The sequence below is a fragment of the Carettochelys insculpta genome, chromosome 23 (genome assembly GCF_033958435.1).
Source record: "Carettochelys insculpta isolate YL-2023 chromosome 23, ASM3395843v1, whole genome shotgun sequence".
Classification (NCBI taxonomy): domain Eukaryota; kingdom Metazoa; phylum Chordata; order Testudines; family Carettochelyidae; genus Carettochelys; species Carettochelys insculpta.
In genome coordinates, this window is record NC_134159.1 from 6839465 (window position 1) to 6866632 (window position 27168).

Here is a 27168-nt window from a genome sequence, read left to right on the forward strand (position 1 = left end):
AATGAATAGGGAGTTGGAGCACATGACCTGTGAGGAGAGGCTGAGAGATTTGGGCTTATTTAGTTTGCAGAAGAGAAAACTGCGGGGTGATTTAATAGCAGCCTTCAACTTCCTGAAGGGGAGCTCTAAAAAGGATGGAGAGAAACTGTTCTCAGTGGTGACATGGCAGAACAAGGGCTAATGGTCTGAAGTTACAGAAGGAGAGGAGTAGGTTGGCTATTAGGAAAAATGTCTTCCCCAGGAGGGTGGTGAAGCACTGGAATGCGTTACCTAGAGAGGTGGTGGAATCTCCATCCCAGGTGGTTTTTAAGTCCCAGCTTGACATAGTCCTGGCTGGTATGATTTAGTTGGGGTTGATCCTGCTTGGGGCAGGGGGTTCGACTTGATGACCTCTTGAGGTCCCTCCCCGCTCTGTGATTCTATGATTCTATGAATTGTGCATTCCCTGATGCTCTCTAGTTAGTAAACTTAATCCCTCCAACTCTTTCTTAAAAGCCCCTGAAGGTGTTCTGAATGGTTCCCAAGGGGCAAGACACACTTTTGTTTCTATACAAATGCTTCAATTCTGACAAAAGTTTGCCCCCACCCCACCCCAAAAAACACTGGTGCAGTCCTGAAGCTGAAACCCACAGGCGTGCAGGGGTCATCAGGCAGAGGGTTGATGCTGTTTGATTCTGAAGTCTTACTGATGCCCCAGTCCTGCAAGTGCCTCCCTGCACACGGGACTCGGTTGCTTGCACAAAGCATGGTGACGGCTCCTTGTAAGCCCAGTGGATTGATGCTAACAGGGCTCTGCAGGTATAGGGGTCTCACAGGACTAGAAAGGGACTTGGAGAAGTGATCGAGGCCGGTCTTTGCAGTTATGGCAGGACTAAGGAATATCAGGACCATCATTAAAATTCAGTGGGAATTGTATGCCCAATTTCTTGACATTCTTTTGAAACTCCCAGCCTTGTACGATATATATCCCTAACCCTAGCATGGTCCCTGGTCAACCTCCAGCTTGCTAGTAGTATTGGAATTGATCTGAGATGCAATGCATGACCTAGCTAAAAAGCGCTGTTGATATCTCTGGTCTGTCCAGAAGCCGGAAGCTGAGGTTGAATCACTACCAAGAAAAGGGGCAGGCCTCCACACTTACAGGAATGAGTCAGATGGCTAGTTGTTTTTCTGGTTTGCGCTCTTTCCTCTTTAAGTCACGCCAAACCTATTTCTGCCCTTACATAGAAGATGTCGAGTCATTACTTTCTGGCCCTTATCCATTAAGTATCTCACTTTGGGTTTTGGCAGCTTCCCCCATGTGTTTTGATAGGGTCTTTTGTTGTTGTTTGGCTTCTCCTTGTGGCCTAGGAGCTAGTTGCAAACACGATCAGGCCCGGAGTCTATTTGAACCTCAAGAAAGCAGCATTGGGGATGGAGCGGTCAGTCAGAAATGATTCATGTTTATTACTCTGGAAAAACAACTGTGTCCCACCTCTCCCATGCATTAAAAATCCCTTCGCCAGGGCTGTGAGATGAGCCTGAGTGTTTCCTTTAGAATGCATCAGTGGGAGGAGCTAAAGGTCTTATAACTCCCCTTAAATCTGATAGATGCTCCCTTTGTGCATATGCGCATAATTACACTGAAATTTCCCTTTGTCTGTGCTGCTCAGTAGGACATCATGTTCTACCCGTTGTGGTTACCGACAGGTCTTGCTAAATGTTGGTTTTGACATTTTAACCAAACTCTTGTGTTGAAGAATTGAGTGCAAACAAACTCAGTGCAGCAGTGGCATTCCAAGAAGGCAGTGTTCTCCAATGGGCAGGGAACCAGACTGAGAGCCACAATCTTTGTGCTGATATCCTCAGTCTGTAAAACGAGGTTGTTGATATTTTGTCACCTTTTCTAAAGTGCTTTGAGATCTATGGCTAGAAAGTGCTACGAGTTATACTACAGCGGGGTCACCAACCTGTAGCTCTGGAGCCACGTGTGGCTCGTTAAAGACTCACTTGCAGCTCCCAGCGCTACTACCTCTGATGCCTCTCACTGAAGCCAGAGGGAGGTGGCGGCATCCCAGGAGAAGTGGCAGTGCACAGAGGTGATCTGCTGTGAGGCAGATTAAGCCTGGAGTTTGGGGGTGGGATGAGTTTGGGGCTGAGAGGGGTTAAGCCTGCGGAGGGGAAGGCATGGAGGGTTGATGCAAACCAGGTGCAGCATTTTCCTTGCCCCCATTTGCTCTCCAATCCAGGGGTGAAAGTAACTTAAAGTTTCGAACTGGTACAAATCATTGCACTAGTCTTAAAATAGGGGGTTACAAAAAGTACGGTTTGATGGTATCTGTGAAGGACTGTCTCGTATTCACATGCATGGTGGCTCTTAAAGTATTGATTTTTGTAACTGAATTTGGAAAAATGGTTCTTCTCACTATTTTGGTTGCAGACCCCTGTACAAAGGCATCAGAAATCTATCCCTCCTTCTTTATTAAATAACAAAACCTGCCCCTAGACCAGGTATATCTGCACATCCTGGTTTCTGAATCCATATTAACTGAACTGGTCCCTGTATTAAAGTGGCTTAGAGAGAGCTGTAGAGATACACAAAGAACGTAAGCTATAGTCAAGAATTTGTGTTAGCCACGTGTAGTGGTTCAGGAGGGCTACGCTGCTAGGGCTGGAAGGCCTTGTTGGAACTGGTGCGTAGGGGAACAAGAACTCTCACGGAAGTGGCGTGGTACGCTACACCGTGAAAAAGACAAAGCTGTTAACCATGCAGTGTTGTTGCTGTGTTGGTTCCAAGCTAATAGCGATTGGGTGGGTGAGGCCATATTTTGTAGTGGACCCATTTCTGCTGGTGAGCTAGACAGGCTTTCGCACTCCCACCGTTCTGAAGCAGAGCTCCGTGTAAGCTCCACAGCTCATCTCTCTTACCAAGAGTTGGTGGTCCAGCTCTTACCTCCATCACCTTGTCTCTTAAAGCCATCAGCAAGTCAGTGAATGGCATCTTGGCTGTGACCCTGGCAGATCTCCCAAGCAGTGCTGGATTGGACAGACTCCCTTAGATTGGGGACCACCAGCAAAAACCTGCAGAAGGAGGTGGTGTCGATGCTCTCCCTTCTGAATCTGTCCTGAACCAGTGTTTCAGGGTAGTGCGAGGGGAAGCTGCCTGCTGGAGACCCCCCGATTCAAAAAATCCTTGCCACTTGCGGTCAAGATTTCATGGTCCTCCTCACAAGTGTAGGTGTTTGGCCACCTTCCAAGTCCAGCACCTACATTGCACCTTCTTAAGTTGCCCTGCAATTCCAAGTGGGTACAGTGCTCTTCTTGCCCTGAACTGGAGTGTAATGATGCTACAGGCTGCTGCAAAGCTGCTGATTCCACCCCAGTGCTGGCTGCAGTGGGTGTTGTATGTTGTTGGGTGTAAGGTTAGCCGCTCTGGGTGCTGGATGTGGAGCTGGCGGGGCTGATCTGATGGGTTTGGCCCTGCTTAGAGCAGGGCCTGGACTCGATGGCTTTTTTAGGTTTCTTCCAGCTCTATTGTTCTGTAATTCTAAGAGTTGGGGGGAGGGGACTTTTATTGTTTGACAAGGGGGGCCTGTTTGCCCTTGCTCCCTTGTTAACCCTTCTGTTCCCATCAGCCAGTTGCTGGTGTCACAACACCTTTCTCAGTCTCTCTTTCCCTTGCAGGACTGCCCGATAGCCTGGGTGAATGTCATGCTCTTTGACTACAAGGACCAGCTGAAAACGGGGGAGTACTGCCTGCACATGTGGTCGTCGTTTCCAGGTACCAGGAATCACAGCTGGTGGGTGGGGAGGGAGCCCAGGAGGGGCAGGACTGGGTCTCCTACTATCAGCCACACAGGAGCAAGAGTTCTTGTATTGTAGTGGCACGCTCTCTGCCAGCTGGTTATTAAGTCTCTGTATTACAGTAGTACCTAGAGGCCCCATGCCGCTCAGGGCCCCATTGTGCTGTGCACTAGGTGCACATGTCACAGGAGACGGACCCTACTCAGAGATGCTCATAAGATAGGGAGACAAGAAGCAGCAGGGTGGGAAGGGAAACAGGGCACAGAGAACTGAGGGGACATGCCCTAGGCCAGACAGAAAGTCAGTGGCAGAGCTAGGAATAGATCTCAAGATTCCTGAGTTCTAGTCTAGGTACCTGTCAGCTGGTCCACGCTGTCCTTCCATCCCCAGTCATTGAGCTGTGTGAATTCAGCCTTAGGATCTTTTTACTTTTTCAGATGAGAAAGGGGAGCTGTTGAACCCTATGGGCACAGTCCAGAGCAACCCCAACACAGAGAGTGCGGCGTCCCTGGTCATCTGCTTTCCCAATGCCTCTCCCCATCCTGTGTATTACCCATCCTTCGAGCAGGTAATGGGCAGGGCATCTCTGTGGATAAGTCACCTGGCCTACAGAATACAAAGTCCTAAAGTATCCCACAGAGCAGCATAGGAGGACAGGGTGCAAGTAGCTGGTTAATGAGGGCTGCAAGGAGCAGCTGAAAGCTTTGTTCATATTGCAACACACACTGGGGTTGGTCTAGCCTGTGAGTCAGCCTGACCCATCTAAGCTCCAGAAGATCTGTCCTCCATAGATGAGGATCTGTCCAAAGGCGTATTTTTCTTACAAACTCTGCATGCTGTAGTAGAAAGGGAGTTGCCTCCTGCATTTCATCTGGGTCAGAACTTCAGGCTTCCTCAGTCAACCGAGAACCTGGAGAGGCTTTGTTGAAAAAGGAGGCATTTCCTGGTCACTAATGGAAGCTTGTTAATGCAGAAGCAGCTGATTCCACAGGAGAGTAGAACTGCAGAGGGGCAGGTGTGGGTCTGTGGTGAAGGGCCCTGAATGAGGGCAGTGTTTCCTGGAGGCCAGGTACCCGAGAGCCAGTGTCTTGGCAAGAGGTTTGTGGCCAGGAGGGAAGAGACACACAAGGGGAAAGGAGTGTTGTGTGCTGGGCGGCCCTCTGCGATAACTGAATATGTTCTATGAGAGAGTTCCAGCTATTGCTCATTTCCAGTGACCAGACGTGGAGTAGAACGAGTTTCAGGAGTGGCTGCATGCACTCCACAGACAGAAGAGGGACTTCTGCTCTTGCTGGAGGAGAAGGATCATTCCCTGCACCATTGCGTTCACACATGGGGCAGCGTGTACAAAGCCAAACACTCCCATGTTGCCCTGGAGGGAATGGCTTTTTAGCCTAGATATCCCTGAGTACAGCTGATCCCCACAGCTCTGCCATCATGGCCAGGCATTCCATGCTCACACAGCGACTCAAACCCTTGGCTCACACCTTTGCAAAGAGGTGTGCTGCCCTCTGATCCATTTCCCTACCTCTAAGTCCTGGTTAGTGCAGTGACTCCTGGTGGTGAGCACAGAACTGCTAGGCTGGTCACTGCTGACCTGGCAGGAGGCTGAATCTGCTTGTGAGGGCTCGGGAACTCCTTGGGTCCCAGCAGAGAGTAGCTGAAGAGCAGCTCCCGGGGCAAAACGGGAGGTGGGCTGGAAAGAATAGGGCAGCCGCTTCACTTAGTCTGTACTTGTCTTGCAGCTGCTGGAGCTGGCAGGGAATGGAGAATATTCCCGCTCCATACTGGAGGATCCAGAAGAGGTAAGTGTCTGATGCCACACAGCCAACAGCAGATAGGTCTGACGCTGTGCACGCAGGACTCCGTAGTTGCTTTTTCTGGGATGCCTGCCCCCACCCAGTCCTCACCTAACTTCCCTCAGTTCTACACTGGCCTGGCATTCCTAGGAGAGGGCCCCCACAAACTTTGCCTGGTGTCCATCCTGGCTCCTCTCCTCACCTGGGTCAAGCACCCTAACACTGCCCCGGGGCCCAGCCTTGCAACATCTCCCAGGGAGCAGTGCGAACGTTGAGGCTGTTTCCCATTCACACTGAGCCTGGTATGTTCCTATGTGCAGAAGCAGCAGCTGAGGGAGATCCTGGAGCGGAGGAGCCACACTGAACTCTATGAGCATGAGAAGGACCTGGTGTGGAAGATGAGGTACGAGATCCGGGACCAGTATCCAACGGCCTTGGCAAAGCTCCTCATTATCACAAAGTGGAACAAGCATGAGGATGTTGCCCAGGTGAGGCTGGGGTAGGTGAGGACCATGGATCAAGCAGCCAGCCTAGATAATGGACTCCTAGGACTTTCCTGGGAAGCAGAGGAGAGTGTGTGGTTTTTGTCTTCCCTTTTCCATTGGCCTTTCCTCTGTGCACAGGTGCATTGGCCTGTCCCCAGCTCCTTCATGTCTTGAGACCCCCCGAGCTTGTGGATTCAGTTATGGTGGAGGCACTGTGTTGGGTTGGGACTTGGAGAGCTGCTGCCTGGTTCCTGTGGATCCAAGGAGATGTTGTCTCTCCCCCTTCCCTGCTCCCTCCATTAATGTGAACTCCCCTGAGCCCGTCTCACAGAGTCAAGATGCTGCTGTGTCCTGGGCACTATACAAGACACAGCTGAAAACTGTTCTTGCCTCCCAAGATCTTACACAGCTGCCCAGGTCAGAAGAAATGCAACCTTGTCAGGCCAGGTCTACACTATACACGTCAACTGTAGATACGCAATTCTAGCTCCGGTAATTGCATAGCTGGAATCAACTTACCTGCAATGAACTTACCTGGCTGTCCACAGAGAGAGCGACCAATGGGAGAAACTCTCCTATCAATCTTCCTTACTCCTCGCGAGACTGAGGAGTACAGGGGTCAACTGCTGACCCCACAAGTTCCGTTTCGCACATCCCTACCAGGCGCACAAAAGTGAACCTTGGAAGATCGACCCTGACCATGTTGATCTTCATAGTATAGGCATACCCTCAATTAGCAAAGGGCTCCAGGCTCAGGGACTGGCTCTTTGCATCAGCCGCTCTCGATGTCTTAGAGGCTTCTCCCATCATTGTCTCCTCTTCCTTTCTGACTCCTTGTTCTTGCCCCCGCAGATGATCGCCCTGCTGCAGTCATGGCCAGAGCTGCCTGTCCTGAATGCCCTGGAGCTGCTGGATTTCAGCTTCCCTGATCGCTATGTTGGTTCCTTCACTATCAACTCATTAAAAAAGCTGACGTGAGTATGCACCAGGGGTACGGAGAAGCTGTTTTCTGGTAGGGTTGCAGAGGAGGATTACATGCAAATCCTTTGTCCTCTGTTCATAGAAATACAATTAATGCAGCAGAGGTGATGTCGTCTCTGATCTTCCTTTTCCTTCCCCAGCGATGATGAATTGTTCCAGTATCTGCTGCAGCTTGTCCAGGTGCTCAAGTATGAATCCTACTTGGACTGTGAATTAACCAAGTTCCTGCTGGACAGAGCATTAGCCAACCGTAAAATAGGACACTTTCTGTTTTGGCATCTCAGGTAAAAAGCAACCTTATGTCAGACTCTGCCTGGCTAACCACGTAAACCCAGCATTTATTGGAATCTGGATTACATGGGAGTATGTGTCTGAGAGGGAACAAGAGAGACAGAGTGCCCTCGGTACTCAGTAGTATTGAAAGACTATTGGCAATTCCTATGCAGTATTTCTTCCTGGAGTGCAGTGGTGACTCTGCAAGTGACTTTAAAATGGCATCCCAGGGTCAGCAGATTACGAGAACTGGAAGGGACCTCAACAGGTGATCAAGGCCAGTCTCCTGCCCTCCTGGCAGCACCAAGCACCATCTATGTCCTCTATGTGTTTCTTCTCAAAACAAACAAGCAGGCCTGTAGCACTTGGAAGACTAACAAAATAATGTATTAGGTGATGAGATTTCATGGGATAGGCCCACTTCTTCAGATCTGGAAATAGAGAATTAGCAAGACGAATGTAACAGAGAGAGAGAAAATTATATATGTATCTTGTTTTCTATTTTGTCATGCCAGTTCACCATTTCCAGACCTGAAGAAGTGGGTCTGCCCACAAAAGCTCATCACCTGCTTGTTCGTTTTGTGAAAATATAGATTAACACTGCTATATCTCTGTTCCTTTGTGTTTGATACTGTTTCAGTTTCTGTGTTACTGATTCCATATTAAACTGGACACACTTGACAAGTAAAAACCAAATGTTGAGTACAATTTCTAAAAGTACCTAGTGACTTGAGAGCGTAGGGCATGTTGATTTCTCAGGGCACTGAGGTGCCTAAGTCAATTTAGGTACTTTTGACAGTCTTATTTGTTTCTAATGGCCAGCCTGAAGAACTCACCCTGGAATCTGAGAGGCAAGATGGTAGCATATATTTTTAGACCTCGGTTTGCTGAGATTCTAAAAATCCTGGGACATATCAGGCCGTATTCACACCCAAAGGTGCACTAGTTTAACAAGGGGTACGATGTTGCACTGACTTAGTTAAACCTCATGTGTGGATGGACACATTATCATCTTAACTTTGGCTTGTAGCAGTTTAGCTTGCACCTGTAATGTACATGAGTGACCCAGAGATAAAAGTTGCATTTTTGGAGGGTCCTGTCCGCTCTCCAGAGGCCTTAGACTATCCACATTTCAGTGTAAGCCCAGTTTTACTGACTGGGGGTTGCTTCCCCTGGGTTCTCTTACAGGGCCTATTTTTCAGAAGGCAGGTGCTCAGTAGTGTCTGAAAATCAGGCTCCATTAAAATGTGTCAGGCTGGCACCCAAGATCAGCAGTCGCTTTGAAAGTATGGATGCTGAGGTGGTTCTCCTATGGGAATGCTTAACAAGTTAGTCATCCAGTAAGAAGGAGGGTGGCTTCAGGCAATGGAATTTTCTTTAGAACCCCCTGCAGGTTTTTTCTTTTCCTCTGTTCCATAAAAGGAATCTAACTGAAGCCATTAATAATATTCTTTTCCTGTGCTGATGTGAATGAGAGAACTAGTCACTAGCTGCAGTGAGTCAGGCTGACTTTAATCACCCTCTTTCTATAGGTCGGAGATGCACGTCCCTGCAGTCGCCCTCAGGTTTGGCCTGATTCTGGAGGCCTACTGCCGAGGCAGCAACTATCACATGAAAGTTCTAATGAAGCAGGTAAGGGCTGCTCCCAGGCAGGAGGCTGCTGGCTCCCAGCTGCATATTATCTGTTAGTGTGAGGAGCTTTGTTATTATTTAGTTGTATTGTTGTATTGCCTGGGAAACGGAGACTCATAAACTTGAATGCTGGAAGGGACTGTCAGGACCGACCTGCACGTTGCAGGCCACAGAACCTCACCCACCCACTCCTACAATAGATCCCTAGCCCCTGGCTGAGCGACTGAAGTCCTCAAATCATGATTTAAAGACTGAAAATTACAGCGACACCACCACTGACACTAGGTTAAACCAGCAAATGACCTGTGCCCCACGCTGCAGAGAAAGGCAGCCCTTCCCCCTCAGCATCTGACAGTGTCACCTGGAGAAAAATTGCTTCCCAACCCCAGGTATGGCTGCCAGTAACACCTGAAGCATGTGGGCCGAACACCCTGGAAAGAATTTTCTCTAGTACCTTTAAAACCAAGTCCAGTCCCCTGCACACACACACAGCAGGACCAGGTACCATCCAGACCATCCCTGACAGATGTTTATTTAACCTGCCCTTAAATAGCTCCTGTGGCGGGGATTCCCCAACCCCCCTACGTAATTTATTCCACTGTTTAATCATCCTGACAGATAGGAAGTTTTTCCTACTGTCCAACGTTTCCTGACAGCAGTCATAGATTGGCTAAACGTTGTCATAGGTGGTCTCACCACATCATCCTCTCCATGAACTCATCAAACTCAGTCTTGAAATTAGTTATTGTTTTGGACCACACTGCTCTCCTTGGGAGTTTGTTCCCGAACTTCGCACCTCTGATGGTAGCTCCAGGCAGACAGCCAGCACAGTAGACCTTGATCAAATCGTCCAATAACCGTGAAGTTGGTTGACAGCAAAGGCATGTGATTAAGTTTATTATTAATGATGCACGGTCCTAATGTCCTGGCTTGAGGGTTACAGGGACATGAACACATACATACTTGTTGCAAGGGACTGCCTCAGTTAACAGCAAGACTTTCCATTGTTTCCTAGGCCAGCCAGACACTTCCTTTGAGATGCCTCTTTATACACCCGATCAAACAGCTTCCGTTTGGTCCCTTTGTGACATAATTACTGGCCACTGATGTGGGTGGTTACAACCCATCACCTTGGACATCTCTGTTCAATTGAAACATCTCCATTTATTACACTGCCATTTGGAGTTCACTTGAGGAGAGGTTAATGTGTTTCTGCTGCCTTGGGGAATGTGGATTTGTACTGAGGTACTCCGGTCCTGCCCTTTTACAATGTGTATGTCTGAGTGCTTTGTGCCAGGCGCTTATTAGGAATGCGTTTGTGGCCTCAGCTCTGTTCTTGCCAGATTCTGGGTGTAAATCCACTTTCCCATGTGTCCCTATAAGTAGAGTTTTGTGCATTCATTTTTCCCCGTCTGTCTGCATCAGGGGGAAGCGCTCAACAAAATGAAAGCCTTGAACGACTTCATCAAAGTGAGTTCTCAGAAAGCCACCAAACCGCAGGCCAAGGAGATGATGCATGTGTGCATGAAACAGGAGACCTTTCTTGAGGCGCTTTCCAACCTCCAGTGCCCCCTGAACCCCAACATTATTCTTGCAGAAGTTTGGTAAGGAGGATTGCTGCTCTGTGCCCTTAATTGCTAGCTGGTGTTGGCATTACTGTTCGGTGGAAGAGCCTAGATCCATGGCTTTCCAGAAGGCCCCCTGCCCTCACCTCCCCCAGTGCTAGTCACTTGTCTGTACGGAGCACTTGCAGCTGTTGTGGCATGTGAGTCTCAGCTCTCCATGTCTGAGCGGGAAGAGGCACTGACGAAAGGTTCCTTGGCTTTCTCTAGTGTGGAGCAGTGCACTTTTATGGACTCCAAGATGAAGCCCTTGTGGATTGTATTCAATAACGAAGAAGCAGGTGGAGGGGGCGTGGGCATCATTTTCAAAAATGGAGACGGTAAGTCCTGCTAGCACCTCAGCTCATCAGGGCATGGTAGTGGATGCAAAACATTCCCGTGCTGTAAACCAACCAGGAACGGTGTATCATTTGAGGGGAAGGAGATTGAGGCTTTGACAGCAGAATTCTTGACAGAGCTTGAAGAGGCACAGCTATGTCACTCAGATTTACCTGTAACTCAGTAGTCCAATCACTGTGAAGACTGAGGCTGGAGCTGCTACACGGAAGGGGAAAGGAGCGCTGGGTCTGGAAGAGCTTTCAGCTGTTCCCACCCCAGGCTCTACCAGTAGGTGTCATTGTAGGAAGAGCTTTCCTGCCATAGTGTGTTTATGTGGGAGGCTCCAGGCTTGTCAATGCTGTCATTTTAGGGTATGTCTGCACTCGACTGGCTTATGGGGGAAATCCTTGGAAAACTTAGGCACAAAAAGGGAGCTTACAAAAACTGGAAACTTGGACAGATGTCTAGGGAGGGATATAAAGGTATAGCTTGAGAATGCAGGGCAGTTATCAGGAAGGTGAAAGCGCAACTGGAATTGCGACTCGCGAGGAATGTCAAGGATAACAAGAAAAGTTTCTACAGGCATGTTAGCAAGAAGAAGGTGATCAGAGAGGCCATGGGGCCCCTACTGGCTGAGGGAGGCAACCCAATGACAGATGATGTAGGGAAAGCTGAAGTGCTTAATGCTTTCTTTGCCTCTGTCTTCACGGACAAGGACAGCTCCCGGACTAATGCGATAAGTGATGCACTGTGGGATGAAGGTGGACAGCCTTTGGTGGGGAAAGAACAGGTTAGGAGCTATCTAAAAAAGCTAAACGTACATAAATCCATGGGCCCAGACCTAATTCATCCGCGGGTTCTGAGGGAGTTGGCTTATGTCATTGACAACATCTTTGAAAAGTCATGGAGATCAGGAGAGATCTGGATTGGAAAAAGGCAAAGGTCGTGCCCATCTTTAGAAAAGGGAAGAAGGATGATCCAGGGGACTATAGGCCAGTCAGTCTTACATCAGTCCCTGGAAAAATCGTGGAGGGGCTCCTCAAGGAAGTCATTTCGAGGCACTTGGAGGAAGGGAAAGTGATCAGGAATAGTCAGCATGGATTCATGAAGGGCAAGCCTGACCAATCTGATTAGTTTCTACAATGAGACAACTGGCCCTGCGGAAAGGGGAAAATCAATGGATGTGATTTATCTTGACTTTAGCAAAACTTTCGATACGGTCTCCCACAATATTCTTGTCAGCAAGTTAAAGGAATGTGGATTGGATAAATGGACGGTAAGATGGACAGAAAGCTGGTTAGAAGGTCGGGTCCAGCAGGTAGTGATGAACGGCTCGATGTCAGGATGGCAGTCGGTTTCTAGTGGAGTGCCCCAAGGTTCAGTTCTGGGTCCTGTTCTGTTCACCATATTTATCAATGACCTGGATGAGGGGTTGGATTGCAGCCTCAGCAAGTTTGCAGATGACACTAAGCTAGGGTAGATACGTTGGAGGGTAGATACGTTGGAGGGTAGGGACAGGGTCCAGAGTGACTTAGACAAATTGGAAGACTGGGCTGCAAGAAATCTGATGAGGTTCAATAAGGACAAGTGCAGAGTCCTACACTTGGGCTGGAAGAATGCCAAGCATTGTTACACGCTGTGGTCCAACTGGCTCAGTAGTAGTTCTGCAGAAAAGGACCCGAGAGTAGTAGTGGACAAGAAGCTGGACATGAGTCAACAGTGTGCTGTTGTAGTCAAGAAGGCTAATGGCATATTAGGTTGCATCAAGAGGAGCATTGCCAGTCGCTCCAGAGAAGTGATTATTACTCTTTACTCAGCTTTGATGAGGCCGCATCTGGAGTACTGTGTCCAGTTCTGGGCCCCCAATTATAGGAAGGATGTGGATACACTGGAGAGGGTCCAGCGGAGAGCGACCAAAATAATTAGGGGGCTGGAGTGTATGACCTATGAAGAAAGGCTGAGGGAATTGGGACTCTTTAGTCTGCAGAAGAGAAGACTGAGGGGGACTTGATAACAGCCTTCAACTTACTGAAGGGAGTTTGCAAAGAGGCTGGAGAGAGGCTGTTCACAGTGGTCACGGATGGCAGAACACGTAACAATGGTCTCAAGTTGCGGTTGGGAAGGTCCAGGTTGAACATTAGGAAAAACTTTTTCACTAGGAGGGTGGTGAAGCATTGGAATGGTCTACCCAGGGGAGTAGTGGAGTCTCCATCCCTGGAGGTGTTTGTCTCGCCTCGACAAAGCCCCGCCGGGGCTGATCTGATGGGTTTGGTCCTGCCTAGGGCAGGGGGCTGGACTTTATGGCTTTTTTAGGTCTCTTCCAGCTCTATTGTTCTATGATTCTAGAGTTATTCCAGAATAGTTTATTCTGGAGTCATCATTCCATAATAAGCTATTCCAGAATAATGCATCCACACTACAGGGTAGCCTCGGAATAAGCAAACCTGATTCCAAAATAGTGGGGCCACACAGAATAAAGCCCGTTTCAGATGAGAGCCCCGGAAGCACTGTACTAGCACAAAATACTGTGTCTACACAGCAGCTTTATTTTGAAATAAATTATTTTGGAACAGCTTATTTCGAAATAGCTCCTCTTCTCTAACTATGCAGACCCTGTTTCAAAATAGCCTCTCTTCCTCATACAGGGAGGTTTACCAAGTTTGAAATAACACACCCACTACTTTGAAGTTATTTAAAAATAGTGGTTGCGTTGTGTAGATGCTTGCAGAGGTATTTTGAAACAGCAGTCGTTATTTCGAAATAACTTTGCCGTGTAGACGCGCCCTTACTGTGACATCATCTTCCTCGTGTTTGTGGAAAAAAAAGCGCACACATCCCTGAGGGCAGACAGTTAAAGCACCAGTGTAAACAGGCCCCCAGCAATATTAGCAACTGCGCTTGTGGACATGGTTTACACAGGGCGCTGGGAGCTGAGACCACCAGTGTTCCCCCTGATTTTTTTCATCAATGGGCAGAATAAATTGTGTTATGTGCACCAATGTATTTGCAGATTGCACCAATAGAAACACACTGCCCGTTGTGGGCGCTCTGCTAATCAGCTGGGCGGCATCTGAATCTCTCTTGGGCGGCCACCAAAGCTCTCAACTTAAAGGGAACACAAAGCTGGGTTAAAGTGCTGGTACACTGAGACCTACCAGCGTAGACAAAGTCGCAGTGACTTCAGTTATACCCGTGTGTGGAGAGGGGAGGCACTGAACCCTGCCAGGCCCAGGTGACGTGACCTTGGGAAACTGCTGTGTGCTGGCGCCCCCTAGTGGTATAGCTATAGAACGTGAGAAATACACCAAATGCGTTTCCGATGAGCCTATGCTCTGAGGAGGGGAAAATGGGAGAAATAAAATGGTCTTCATTTGTAACGCCTGAGCAGATCTCCGCCAGGACATGCTGACGCTGCAGATGATCCAGCTGATGGACGTTCTGTGGAAGAAGGAGGGTTTGGACCTGAGGTGAGTCGCTTGCACTGCGGTCCTGGTGAATTACATTTAGACTGGGTTGTTGTGGCAGTTGTCCCACATAGCGGAAGACTGAGAGAAAGTCTGCGTGCCTGATTCTGGGGGTAGCGGATTGTTTGTGCGCAGCGGTAAGAGCTGAGGCATGACTGGGTGAGGGAGAGAACCTCGATGTCTGATAATCCAGCTCAAATCACAGTGGATGTGGGATGACTGTGCCACAGCTGTCCCTGGAGGGAACAAGCAGGATTGCTCTGACACATGAAACCACTAGCTATCCCTACTGAGGGACTGATGAGAGGGAGATAGAATAACTCAGCTCCTGCTCCCCTCCCACCTACCCCATGGGAACTCTTCTAGCTCAAATGTCCCATCATAACCACCCCCCACACTCCCCCGCTGAAGATAGCAAGTGAAGTTTCCATGGGCTGTGGAGAGTTGTTGTTAATTACAGACACAAGCCTATTTCCATCATTACTGCAGTGATACTGGCCTGAAATTTCAGTGGTTGAACCTCTCTAGTCAGGCACCCTTGGAACCTGACTGGTGCTGAACCAGAGCATTTGCTGGACTACAGGAAATCAGTACTGGCTCGCAGCATTACCAACACTTCCCCTGCTTGCTGGGCTCTTAGAAGACATTTGGGGTAAATAACAGCACAGAACACTGAGCCAGGGCTGGTGGCTGTAAACGAACTTTATGGGACCGTGGGAAACTTGGCCACACCCATGATATGTGGTCATCCGGCTCACTAAAATCATGCCAGACCGTGGATGTTGCCAGACCAGAGAGGTTCAAGCTGTAGTAGTGGTTAGAGTACTGAGCTTTATTCTCAGCTCTACCATTCACTATGATGCTTTGGGCAAATCACATTGTTCCTTTGTACCTTGGGTTGCCCATCTTTAAAATGGAAGCAATATGTGTAATGAAGCTGAGAGGCCCCCTGGGAGTGAACCTGGTAACACCCTTTGCCTCAGTGTACAGATGCTAGACCAGGGCAAAATAGTTATTGCTTAGCCCTGACCTTCAGGTGAGCACCTCTGTTCTGTTCTGCAGCCTGCCCTCAGCTCCCTTTAGAGCCTTTGGAACCTGAAGGCATTGGGTGCTTGCATCCACTGATGCTTGTTTCTGGCTGAGCACCTGTGGGACTTGCAGAGGATCCCAGTCGAATTGTGCAATATTTAGGTTCAAGGGCCCCCCAGGATTTACTCCAGCAAAACCTGTCTGCAAAGGCTGTGTCAGGTCTCAGTGGAAGGAGTTTCTCTCCTCTCTGCAGGATGACCCCTTACGGCTGCCTCTCCACAGGCGACAAGACAGGGCTGATCGAAGTTGTGATGCACTCGGACACCATCGCTAACATCCAGCTGAACAAGAGCAACATGGCGGCCACAGCAGCCTTCAACAAGGATGCACTGCTGAACTGGCTAAAGTCCAAGAACCCTGGGTAGGTAGGATTATGCACACTGCAGCTTCCTGCCGCCTTCTAGCTGGAGATGCAGCTTTGCCCTATTGTCTCCTCTCCTCTGATTTCCAAGCCATCCAAGAACTGGGGGTGCATGCTGCATCCCTGGGCTATAATCCCCTCACTCCTGTCCCCGTGTCCTTCCTACACCAGCAAGCATCTCATGTGTCTGCCTGGGCCTTGTGAACATTCCAGGGCAGGACAAAGTTCATCCCTCCCTTGGGTACAAGAGGGCTTTTTCAGCTTCGCCCAGAACGGAGGGCTGAGAGGTGCTGAGTTCAGCACCCGTCGCTTTATAGGGGTCATGGATACTCATTACTCATTGGGGTCAGGCTCTTGCTGCACTATAGGATAAGGACCTGCAGCTTTCCTGCTTTGTAAAGTCGTGATACTACTTAAGGCATATGAAGGAGAGCACCAGATTATTGGATTCCTTACAGTGTTGAGCAGTAACAGTGCAAACTTCCTGTTTCCCTACACCCCAACTCCACCCTGCCTATGCCAGGCCTGCAGGAACCACCACTAGGGATAAAGAGGGTGATTGGTCCCCAGAGTCCCAAAGTCCTGTGAAACCAACTGATTTGGTTTAAGGCTGAGTAATAGTTCCATGATGGAGAAGGGACAAGAAGGACCTCGCCTGAAGGACCTTACAGAAGATACATAGTAGGTGGTTTGTGTACATTCCATGACAGGTTTCCATGGGTGAGGGGATCAAAAAGTGAGAGCTCGAGGGTAAAGTATCTGACTTCAACCTGGTGGGGTTTGACTCCTCTTTTGTTTCTCCCAGTGAAGCGCTAGACCAAGCCATTGAGGAGTTTACTCTCTCCTGCGCTGGGTACTGTGTGGCAACGTACGTGCTGGGAATAGGGGACCGGCACAGTGACAACATAATGATTCGGGAAACTGGCCAGGTATGGTGTGTTCACAGGCCATGGAGCTCTTATTGCTGCTCTTTGTATCTGTTGCCATAGGTGGGTGTGTGCGCCCCTCAGAGGGGAATAGAAACTTTTGGTTTCTTCACTGTCTTCTCTATGGACCAGGTAGCATGGGAGCTCATGAGGCCCAGATAAATGCCATTTACTTCCCACCCAATCATTCTGACCACAAAAATTCTCACTGGCTCCCCAATTCTGTGGCCAAGGCAGTACTTGACTCACAGATCACATGGCTTCATAAAACATTTGTTGTCCTTTCTTGCATACCATGATCAGCAGTGAAATAATTAAGGAGAATGAAAATGTAAGTACTTACTAGATTTATGTTAAGACCCTCTTTGAAATTGCTGGGGTGCACTTCACAGCAAGTGTTTGAGGCTGGCTGTGGACTCAAGCACAGCTAGTACTGGGTTTCTATTTTGAAACATTACTATTAAAAAAAGGCTTTAATGAAAGCTGAGGTGTCACAGAATGAAGTTACCTGAGCTGTAATTTCACTTCCCTGCTATTTTGTAATGACTATTGGATTTCAGGTCTGCTCTAGCAGTGGTTTCACATTTCATCCTGAAGCTTCTATGGTACCCTTCTCTTCCATTATTCCAGAGGTCACAGGCAGAATGCAAAGGGGAAAATGCTTTTGCCAACGTGACACACATTAGAAATGGGACATTTTGTACACAGATGTGGAAAGTCCATCTCTTGTTTAGTCTCTGTTGAAATAAGCCAGAAGTGTAGGAAACAGCCATGTATTTGCTGCCTATAGGAGATGTACCAAAACAAGGATTCTTGGGACAAATTATATGGTAGCCTCAGATTGCAGCCACCAATCCTTGCTGGTGGCCACTCTGATTTCTCCGAAATACTTAATTAGCTGTAGGAAAAACAAAGATGTACACACACTTCCAAATCATATTTATTGCTAAGCAGTAAGTCTGTTGAGAAAAATGGTATTACTAAACATACAAGTATCACTTTTCCCAGCAGACTTTCTCAGCCCTGGCAAACCTCACGATGGGGGTCAGAGGAGGTAACCAGGAGCTGGAGCTTGCCACCCCAGGGGTGAAGCCCAAAGCCAGAGCCTCGCTGAGCTTGGGAAGATGGGTATCTCCAGGGGGAGGTAGGGCCCAATCAACAAGATGGTGCATCCAGGAGCAGTAGGGAGGAGCCACTTCTTTGTCCCACACTAGAACAACCCAGGAGGCCATAGCCACAAGAAAAGCTCCTGGTGGCATATGTGAGAAATGCTGAACAAAAATGAGGCCCAGTAGATTGCTAGGTGCTCTAGGCCTGCTTGAATTGCTGTCTGATGTTAGTGAGTAATGAAATACACAGCCATGGAAAATAAGTGGCTGTCTACCCTTTCTTCATGTAGCATCTGATAGATCCCTACCTCACCTTTTGCATGCTGGTTAGATCTCTGAGGTGGGCCACATGCTGTCCTGGAGGCAAGCTGATGCTGAAAGATGCCTTTGCAAATGCAGCTGGGCGCTAACGTCCCACACTACATCTGTGGTGCTCAAGGACCCTCTGGGGAGCTGGTGTTAAAGGCTTCTTTCTGCTTGACAAATATCACGAAGGCTCAGAAATCTGCAAGCCTCAGGCATGTCAATTCTGCCCAGCTTGTGGCAATCCAGATTTTGCCTCTAGAGGGTGCTGGAACCCTATGAAGGGCAGCATTGGATTTGTTTATTTCAGGGTTTAGAGAAGCCTTGCACGCTGGTCATGAAAATCCTGTGCTCAGCTAGAAAAATACTACTCTGGCCTAACAAACAAACAGATGCAGGCACCTCCCCTGCACATGTAGCTCTGCAGCAAGCCTTGGACATCCAGCCATAACATAGGAATTAATTGCCCTTGGGAATGAATCACTGGCTCATCCAGTTTGCTCTCCTGCCTCTGGCAATGACCAATTTTGGAGGCCTTAGAACACCATAAAAGTCTCCCCTGCGCATCAAGGGCTGCAGGGCTAAGACACCTGCTTGACCCAGCCAAAACTTCACTTATGCATGAGGGCATTACTGGGGACACTTGTGTGCTATAACATAAGTACTTCTCTCTGCTAAACATGGACTGTTATGGGAAAGGGGGCCTAGTCGTTCCCATGAGACCACATCTGATTGCTTTCGGCTGGAAACCTGATCATTTTGGGTAGGGTTTTTTAAATTTACTTGGAGGATATAAAGCACCTTCTTACACTGGTAAGTGCATGAGTGCTGGAGCAACAGCGAGCAGATATCTCTCTAATAATGCTTTTCTCTGCATTCCAGCTGTTTCATATTGATTTTGGCCACTTCTTAGGGAACTTCAAGACCAAATTTGGTATTAACAGAGAACGGGTCCCTTTTATCTTAACCTACGACTTTGTGCACGTGATCCAGCAAGGGAAAACTAACAACAGTGAGAAGTTTGAACGGTAAGCTCCACTCGCCTTGCTCAGGCTATAGCAAATCACTTAGGCATAGATACATCAGCGCCTAGCAATCACATCAAACTGTTGCCTGCAGGGCTGTCCCTACTGATATGCACACTATGCAGCTGCACTGGGCACCCAATTGTGTGCTGCTTATTGGGTCTGGTGGCCAGCTCAAGAGCTCAGTCTCATCCCCCAGCTAGCCCCCCCCCCGTGGTCTACAAGATTCAGGCAGAGTAGGAGGTGGTCATGTCACAGAGCAGGGTGAAAGGGGAAAGAACTGCTTTGCTTGGGCTAGCAGCATGGCTGATCCTCCTGAGTCCGCTGGCTCATGCTGCCTATGTACTCCTGTGGGATGCCCTACCCTGCTGTGTTCCTGCACCCCCCCCCACAGCTTCTGCCCCTGCAGCTTCCCTCTGGAGGGGCCATCCCCCATTAGGGAAGGTACAGGTGCTAGGCTGCATAGGGCACCAGCATTACTACGGCCAGCCCTGGTTGCCTGCAGAGCCCCAGTAACAGTTTTGGATACCAGGCAACAAGGCGGGTCATATAATGTAATTTCCTATTGGATCAACTTCTCTGCGTGAGAGAGAGATGAGCTTACCCAGCACTCTTTTTAGCCTGGGAAAATGTATTCAGTGTCACAGCTAAATAGAGCAGAACAGATTGTTTAGCATAAAAAGTTACAAGTTTCAAGGGCCCATCCATTCAGTCTGAAATGACCAGTTACCACGTCCCCAGTCATCAAGAGGCGAAGGCAGAAGATAGCGGAGTTACAGTTTAGTATGTCACTCTTTTCAGTCCATGATTTCCTAGGCTCTAGCAAAGTTAAAAATTGAAGCTCACAGGCTCCTGTTTGGAAGAGGTGGTGCAGGGTTCCTTTGAATTCTGACAATTGTATGAAAAAAGTGTTGCTCCTGAGGTAATATGGGAGTTTTGTCCGATTTGGCCTGAGTTTGAGAATTATTGTTGGGTCATTTAGTGCACTGGCCATGGCATGCCACAGATTGTGATTGACTTGCGAAGGGCCCACAAACCTGGAACAGTGTGGTGTGTTAATCACCACAGAAGTGGAGACAGATGCAAAAACCTGCAGCCCTTTTTGCTACAATACTGAAGAGTGTTGGATACCCCAGAGCCAACACTTCCTTTTCCAACCATGTAGACAGTTTCAATTTAGGATAGGGGATTGTACTTGAGTTGAGAATGACCCAGGCTCTCTCACCCTCTGCGACTGTCCACTGACATGAGAGGTTGGTTCTAAACTAAATGTGATCTTAGAAAGCTTGGTCAAAGGCCACAGCAGAGAGCTGGTTTCCTCACTGGGGAGCTCTAGGATCAAGTGTTCATGCCCTACGAAGTGGCCTCACTCTAGTCTGTGCATACCCCCAAAACTATACGATTTGTCCATGAGAGAGACATGTCTGGATTTGGGGAAGGGACTAATGTGCCATGGACTAGACATTAATGGAGCTACTGTCCATCTTTTCCTGTTATCTCTAGAGCATTTTCTTTTGGTAAACAGTTAGGAGTCAAAAATATTTGCCCACCTGTTGGAATGCCCCAGGTTCAACACAGAGCAGGTAGAAGCACTAAGGCCATGTTTTCATTGTCACCATGGTTGCTGTCTTGTTTTGTAACACAGTTAGGCTGCTTGTCTTACTTCCTCTTTGCTCCTTTTCTTCCTGCACAGATTCCGAGATTACTGTGAAAAAGCCTACATGATCCTGAGGTGCCATGGACTTCTCTTCCTGCATTTGTTTGCACTGATGAAAGCTGCTGGCCTGCCAGAACTCGGCTGCTCTAAAGACATTCAGTATCTCAAGGTGAGGCAAGGAGTGGGAGAGGACCAGCCTAAGGGGTACGATGTTTGGTATGTAACTGTGTAAATTCATAAAAAGTGCAGAAGGTGAAACTTGACAGGAGCATCCTCTGCTGCAATTAAAAAGCATTGAGTAGACAGTCCAGCATGCAGGATCCAGGTCTGATATCCAACACCAGCTGCTCAATGATTCTTCATTCCATGCTGTTGCTCTCTGCTGCTCCCATGTAGGATTTCCTTTAAATCAGATGATTCTGTATCCTAACTCCTAGGATTTTCATTTTTAAAAAGGTTCAAACTAAAGCAGCTTTAAAAAAAAATTGGCAATATGATCACCTTTTCCTTGGCACTTGCTGAAGCTTGATACACATAGGGAAGAACTAGCTGCAAGGAAGCAGCAAGATGTTGAGAGCGTTTGACTCTCCTAGCTCCCTTCTTGTGTCCCCACTGTGACTTTAAAGTGCTAAAAACCCCAAGCTGGATGAAACGGGGCACTGTGGTAAGCCAGTGTTTAAAGGATTGTTGCCCCAGCTCCAGAATGAAACTAAGAGGCAGTTTACCTTGAAAGAGCAACCTGCATAAAATAAGTGGCATGGCACTAGTTTGTTTTGTGACCAGGAGCTGTTTTCTCTGTCACAGTGTTCCAGGACAGTTGGGTGGCCAATAGTTATGTTGTTTCAATAAGTGGGAGGAATCAGCCATTAATTTCTGCCTTTTTCTTAATTTTTCCTTTAGGATTCTCTAGCTTTAGGCAAAACTGATGAGGAGGCTCTGAAGCATTTCCGACTAAAATTTAATGAAGCCCTTAGAGAAAGCTGGAAAACCAAAGTGAACTGGTTGGCGCACAACGTATCCAAAGATAACAGGCAGTAGCGCAACCAACTTAGCCCATGTGCTCTCGGAGAATGTAATAGCAGTAGCCACTAGACAGTTGTTTAATGACAGCTGAATGTTGCCCTGTAGAAGATCAGCACCTGCCCACCGAGAGAAGAGATCAAATGTTTGAAGAGAGCCTATATCACGGGTGTCCAATAGGCTCGCCACATGTGGTGAATGCGGTTTGAGAGCCACACGTGGCTCTTGGAGCCTTTAAATATGCCTCCTCCAGAGAGCTGCCCACACACCCCACTGCTTGGTGGGAAAAGCAGATGGTGGCAGCAGTGATGGCCCAGGCAGCTCTGGCGAGTCACTGGACTTGAATTAGAAGGGGAGAGGCTGGGAGGGCCTAGCTGGGGGCGCATTTATTTAGAGCCAGGAGGTGGGGGGAATGTAGTGAATATGGAAGGATGACAACCACCAGTGTGGCAATCTTTGAATTCCTATTGGACACCAAAACAGCTGGATAAGCCTCTCCTTTCTAGATCTTTAGGGCAGAAGGAGGGAACAGCATGAGGTAATAAAACTACTGTATACACTGAAAGGTATTGAATTTGAATCTTAAATGTAAGTCTTTAAGTAGGCAGTCCATCATTTAAGTGTAGAAGAAAGGCAGTTGTGTTAATTCAGTGCATTCTTCACCCAAGGCTCATTTTTAGGGATGTTGAACTGTGCTCTGAGAGGCTATAATTTGGTTGGTAAAAAGCTGATGTTAAAGCCAGCTTAGACTTGCACTAGCAGTAAACTATGGAGAGAAAATAGCCATGGTGCTGCATCTAAAACTTCTAGTAGTCCTCTAGCACCTTACAGACTAAGCTTCATCACATGCAGCTACAGACTCATACAACTACCCCCGACAGTAAAAACTTCTATCCCTCACTACGTAATCAGAGAGGAAGATGGGGCTTGTGGTTCAGCAATAAAGGGATGTGTTTTCATAAAGCCCCATGAGGTGATATACCTGTTTCTAGTGAGTAAGGAGATAATGCTACCAAGCTCTAATGTACACACTTACTTGAGGAGCATCACCACATAGCCATCTTCAGCCTAGCAATGATAACTGGCCTGGGTTAATGACTAATGAGAACAGAAGGGTGGTGCCATTTCTCGTAGTGATGGGACAAGATGCATTGTCTAAACAAGGCGATGGCAGGAGAAAGCTGCATCTTCAATGTTTTGAAGCATTTTTGTTTACATTAGCTCAGACCCTGCTCTAGTTTTGCAAGGGTATGATGCAGCACAAGTTAGTGGCATCTGTTTTAAGAGTGCAATAGACAGCAGGTACACCACAGCTCACAAGTAGGTCATGGCAGTCTTGCAGAATTCTCCCCATCTGTAATAAACTATTAGTATTTTCCCCACACAGTTCAGTAGTGGATAACTATAAAAATTGTTAATACATCTTGTGTAGCAAAATTATAGGCTATATCTATCTAGTAAGCAAAGATCCAGTCTCTCCAAAGTTAAAGCAAACATAGTATCTAAAACATAATAATTTTAGCCTCTTCCAAGTGCGTGAAAACTGAGGTTACCACCTATTGTAAATAAATCCCTCGGCCAGTTACATCCTTTCTAAAGTGACAGAATAACCTTTTATTTTATTTATTTAGAGAGGTTTTCATGATTTCTTATTGTGTGTGAATGGTTAATGCCCTCTGAAAAGATGAATTTATTTTTTTAAGCCATGTCATGAGTCTGCAACAAGAAAATGTTTACATAGTTTTCAGTTATCTTTGATCTGTGATTTTAGGTGCATATTTGATAAGTCCAAAATAAAATGTTCGATTAGTTGTACACTAGTCTGGGCAAACTTATTCTGGGTTTTTAAAGTCAAATGGTGCTACTGTTGCCACTAAGCGCCAGCTGCAGCTAGGTATGCTCTAACTTCATTCATCAACATTGTATCAATCAAAGAACAGCAAATGTATTTTAGAACCAGAAATTTATTGTAGCTTAGACTTTTCAAACTGACCTATCACCAATATACATATCTGAAAAGTTACATCCACACTGGCTACAAACTGCACCAGAAAGTTTACAGCCTTTCAGCAGTAGCATTCAGTCAATCAGTTTTAGTCTAAAATACAGCAGCTACAGTATAAGTCTTCTACACATTGACATTACCACAGGACAACTGTCAGACATAAGTTAAAAGTTCCCCAGTTTACTTGAAACTAGCAGTTATGTTACCACATAAACGTAGTCAAACCCATTTCCCCATTTTAGAAATCTAAAATTTTACATTAAAAAACAGTAAGTAGAGTGTGTGGGTTCTCGCCCCTGCTTTCAGATCCATCGTTATTGTAAAAGGCACTCCAGAGTCAAGCTTTACCCCAGATAAACCCACATCTAGGTCCTGTTTCACACACTGGGAGGCAAGATGTGTACTTGGAAGAATAGGTCTGGTCTGAAGACACAGAAATATCTTGGTTTACCTTTTCTTCAGCTGTTCACAAACACTGCCTCCTCCCCCAGACCCTCATCTTTCCCTATTGTTCCTTGAGCAGAGATAACCTATTCAATACTTCCCATTACCTGGGTGGAGGCTGAGCCACTAACCTGTTTTGATCCATGTGTATACCAACAGTGAACAGATTACATGCAATATCAAAATCTGAAATTCTGCTTACTATAACAAGTGAATGAAGTTGTAATTTCACATTGCAAGCCAAGTTATTTTAATCCACCTCCAAATGTCAAACTGAATAAGCAGATCTGCATAAGTGAAGGGTCTGAATAGGACCAACTATACTAAACAGAGAACAAGACCTGCCTTACGAAAAATCTAGCAATCATAACTTACTTTTTGTACCTTTCAACCATTCCTTTAAGTAGTCCTTTGCACTTCCAAGTTGGAAGTCTGATCAGAAACAATCGGCCTGCTGCGTCTTGGAACAATAACAACTTGATTTACAAGGTTCTCTGGTTGGATAAGTACAATCAGCAGGAAAACAGATATGCTAAGTGTAAACAAAAGGTTTAAATACACCAACAGTCCAGGTTACTGTACAAAGGAGCTACAGGGGCTAAGCTGGAGTGTGCTGAATAGGAATGATGCTGGTTATGCCCGCCCATGCCCTAAATAAAAATAAAATTCCCAATTTGGCCTCTTAGCCAAGGCGCATGTGTACACAGGTCTCAGGTTGTTCAGCTTCAATTACCATTATTACAAACAACTGACTGACTTGCCCTGCCCCACAGTGTGACCAGTGAGCATCAGCCTTGTACTACATCCAGCCCCATTCTAACAGAGGCTCTGCTTGGAACACTCGGAATCAATGAGACTTACTTGTTTTCCATCCCAGTAGCGTTTCTTCCTCTCAGTTTAGAAATCCTTACACTGAAATAAGCTAAGGCTCAAGGCAGACTGTACTAAGCAGTGCAATTGAACCTCTTTAGATATTCTGAAAAACCTTCACAGTTGCAAGCTTGTCTGTTCCCACCATAAAAACAAAGGGGAGGGGAAGAGAGACAACAGCAGCAGGGCTTGAGTGAACACAGCAGTCGAGGCCAACGACACCGCATTGTTAATACATCTACACTATATAACTGTGCGTGTACTCCTGCTGTAATAGGTATGTGACTTGTATTATTTCATGCTTCATGATTTTTACCTTAATGTGTTTTAAACCCCAGTCCCTGTTTTCACTACCACAAATGACATAATTCAATATATTTACAAAATATTAAAAAGTCTTAATCTTCTACATATTAACCTCATTCTCCCACTTTACACATGCACTAGTTTGGGGGGAGGAGGGGGAAAAATCACCAAGCTGAAATAAGCAACTTTACCTTTTGTCAACAAATGACCTTTGCATCTTTTAGAAAGAATAAGATGAATAAAGCCAAAGTTCTTTCACCAGGGAAAAAAAAATGTCCAGAAACTCACGTGCAATGGCTACAGACCTGTAGAGTCACTTAGCTGAGATGACATGAAGAAAAAAGTGCAAGGAAGTTCTTCACATAGTGTAAAAAATCCAATCACTGAGGGATAGGTGAGGAAGGAGAGGTGTTAACTACAGGTTCTAGAGACAGTATTAGGATCTCGCCAATATGACACAAATATGGGGATGCGTGTTGGCTGGCTTGACTGGCCAAAATGACTTTTTTACACCATGGATCCTTGGGAAAAAATGGAGAGGATTACAGTGAAGTCTTCTAGAGCAGAAACAAAAAACACAAAGGGAACAGCTGGAATCAATAGCTGAGAGTAGAGTCATCCCATTCCAGCTGTTGCTGTCTGTTAACATTCTGTTGGTCCTCTTCCTGCTCCCCTTCCTCTTCCTCACTGCTTTCAGACTCTGCACTAGTAATGTCATCTTCTTCCTCGCCATCTTCACTTTCTTCCTCCTCCTCCTCCTCCTCACTGCTGTGCTGATCTTCATAGGTCTGTCAGACACAAATTAGCCTTTGACTTTTCTCGCTGCCTACATTCTCCTGTCTTTTTATGTGCTACATTCACTGGAAGCTGGTGACAGCTAAGCACTCAACTGGCTATTCAAAGTAAAGAGAATCTAAAATAGTTCTGGATTTTAGCAAATTTCCAGTCTTGGTCACTAATACATTCCCAAAGGTGACCCAGCACTTGAAAAAGTGAACTACTGAAATAGGTCCTTTGGTGAAAACTCAGCAGAATCATTGGTTAAAGTGTCCCTGCTCACCACCTCCCGTCTACTAAAAATGTTTAATTATCAAAAATTAACTGAAGTAGAAATGATCCTGGTCCAAAACAAAACTGCAGGAATTCAGTGGGCAGCAATAACCTAACATGATGGGGGTTTACTGCAAGAAATTAATTCACTGAAGGAGCCAGCCTTACAGCTTTACTCACAGCCTGGTATGTTTGGAGTAATTTATTGCCCTCAAACCACACCCTGCACTAGATCACAAGGAACATGACTGCTCTTTCTGAGGAACAGACTCAAGTTTCCCTGTGGCATTAATAAAACTTGCTGGCCCAATACCCCTTTTCCAGATCTATCCTGCTCAGACTCTCATGCATGTTTGGCATCTTAGGAAGGAAGATTTGTAGACATAACTCTTAGTCCTTGTCAGCACTGCAAGAGAAAATGTGATTGTGTTACTGGTGGGCATACCCAGGCTAGCTTTAATCTAGCTAGCAAAGGTAACAATTACAGTTCAGATGTGGCAACCCAGGCTTCAGCACAAAATAGCAACGGAGTTACATACCAAGGTCCCCAGCAGGTTTGTGTTCTGTTTACTAGGCTGTGCTGAATGCTGTCCACCACATCTATACTGCTACTGTTACTTTTGCTAGATAGATTAAAGCTACCCTG

The 27168-nt window shown here is 46.9% G+C and overlaps 2 protein-coding genes across 7 annotated transcripts in view; one reads left to right on the forward strand and one right to left on the reverse strand.

Annotated features, from left to right (window-relative positions):
• The window catches only part of PIK3CD (phosphatidylinositol-4,5-bisphosphate 3-kinase catalytic subunit delta), a 59218-nt gene extending 35565 nt beyond the window's left edge, over positions 1–23653 (forward strand). For 2 of the 3 annotated variants that reach the window (XM_075018068.1, XM_075018069.1), the window contains 15 exons: positions 3664–3760; positions 4221–4351; positions 5529–5588; positions 5903–6070; positions 6920–7041; positions 7189–7332; positions 8854–8953; positions 10379–10557; positions 10786–10895; positions 14282–14360; positions 15640–15807; positions 16613–16736; positions 19028–19173; positions 20864–20996; positions 21728–23653. In XM_075018068.1, the coding sequence (XP_074874169.1) occupies positions 3664–3760; positions 4221–4351; positions 5529–5588; positions 5903–6070; positions 6920–7041; positions 7189–7332; positions 8854–8953; positions 10379–10557; positions 10786–10895; positions 14282–14360; positions 15640–15807; positions 16613–16736; positions 19028–19173; positions 20864–20996; positions 21728–21865 (1899 nt within the window). In that variant the 3' untranslated portion in view covers positions 21866–23653. Of the gene's footprint in view, positions 1–3663; positions 3761–4220; positions 4352–5528; positions 5589–5902; positions 6071–6919; positions 7042–7188; positions 7333–8853; positions 8954–10378; positions 10558–10785; positions 10896–14281; positions 14361–15639; positions 15808–16612; positions 16737–19027; positions 19174–20863; positions 20997–21727 lie in introns of those variants that run through there. The other variant, XR_012648680.1, reaches the window with a different exon arrangement.
• Positions 23654–23791: 138 nt separating this feature from the next.
• CLSTN1 (calsyntenin 1) overlaps positions 23792–27168 on the reverse strand; it is a 78178-nt gene continuing 74801 nt past the window's right edge. For all 4 annotated transcript variants that reach the window (XM_074976031.1, XM_074976029.1, XM_074976030.1 and 1 more), the window contains one exon: positions 23792–26260. In XM_074976031.1, coding sequence (XP_074832132.1) covers positions 26069–26260 — 192 coding nt within the window. In that variant the 3' untranslated portion in view covers positions 23792–26068. The remainder of the gene's footprint in view (positions 26261–27168) is intronic.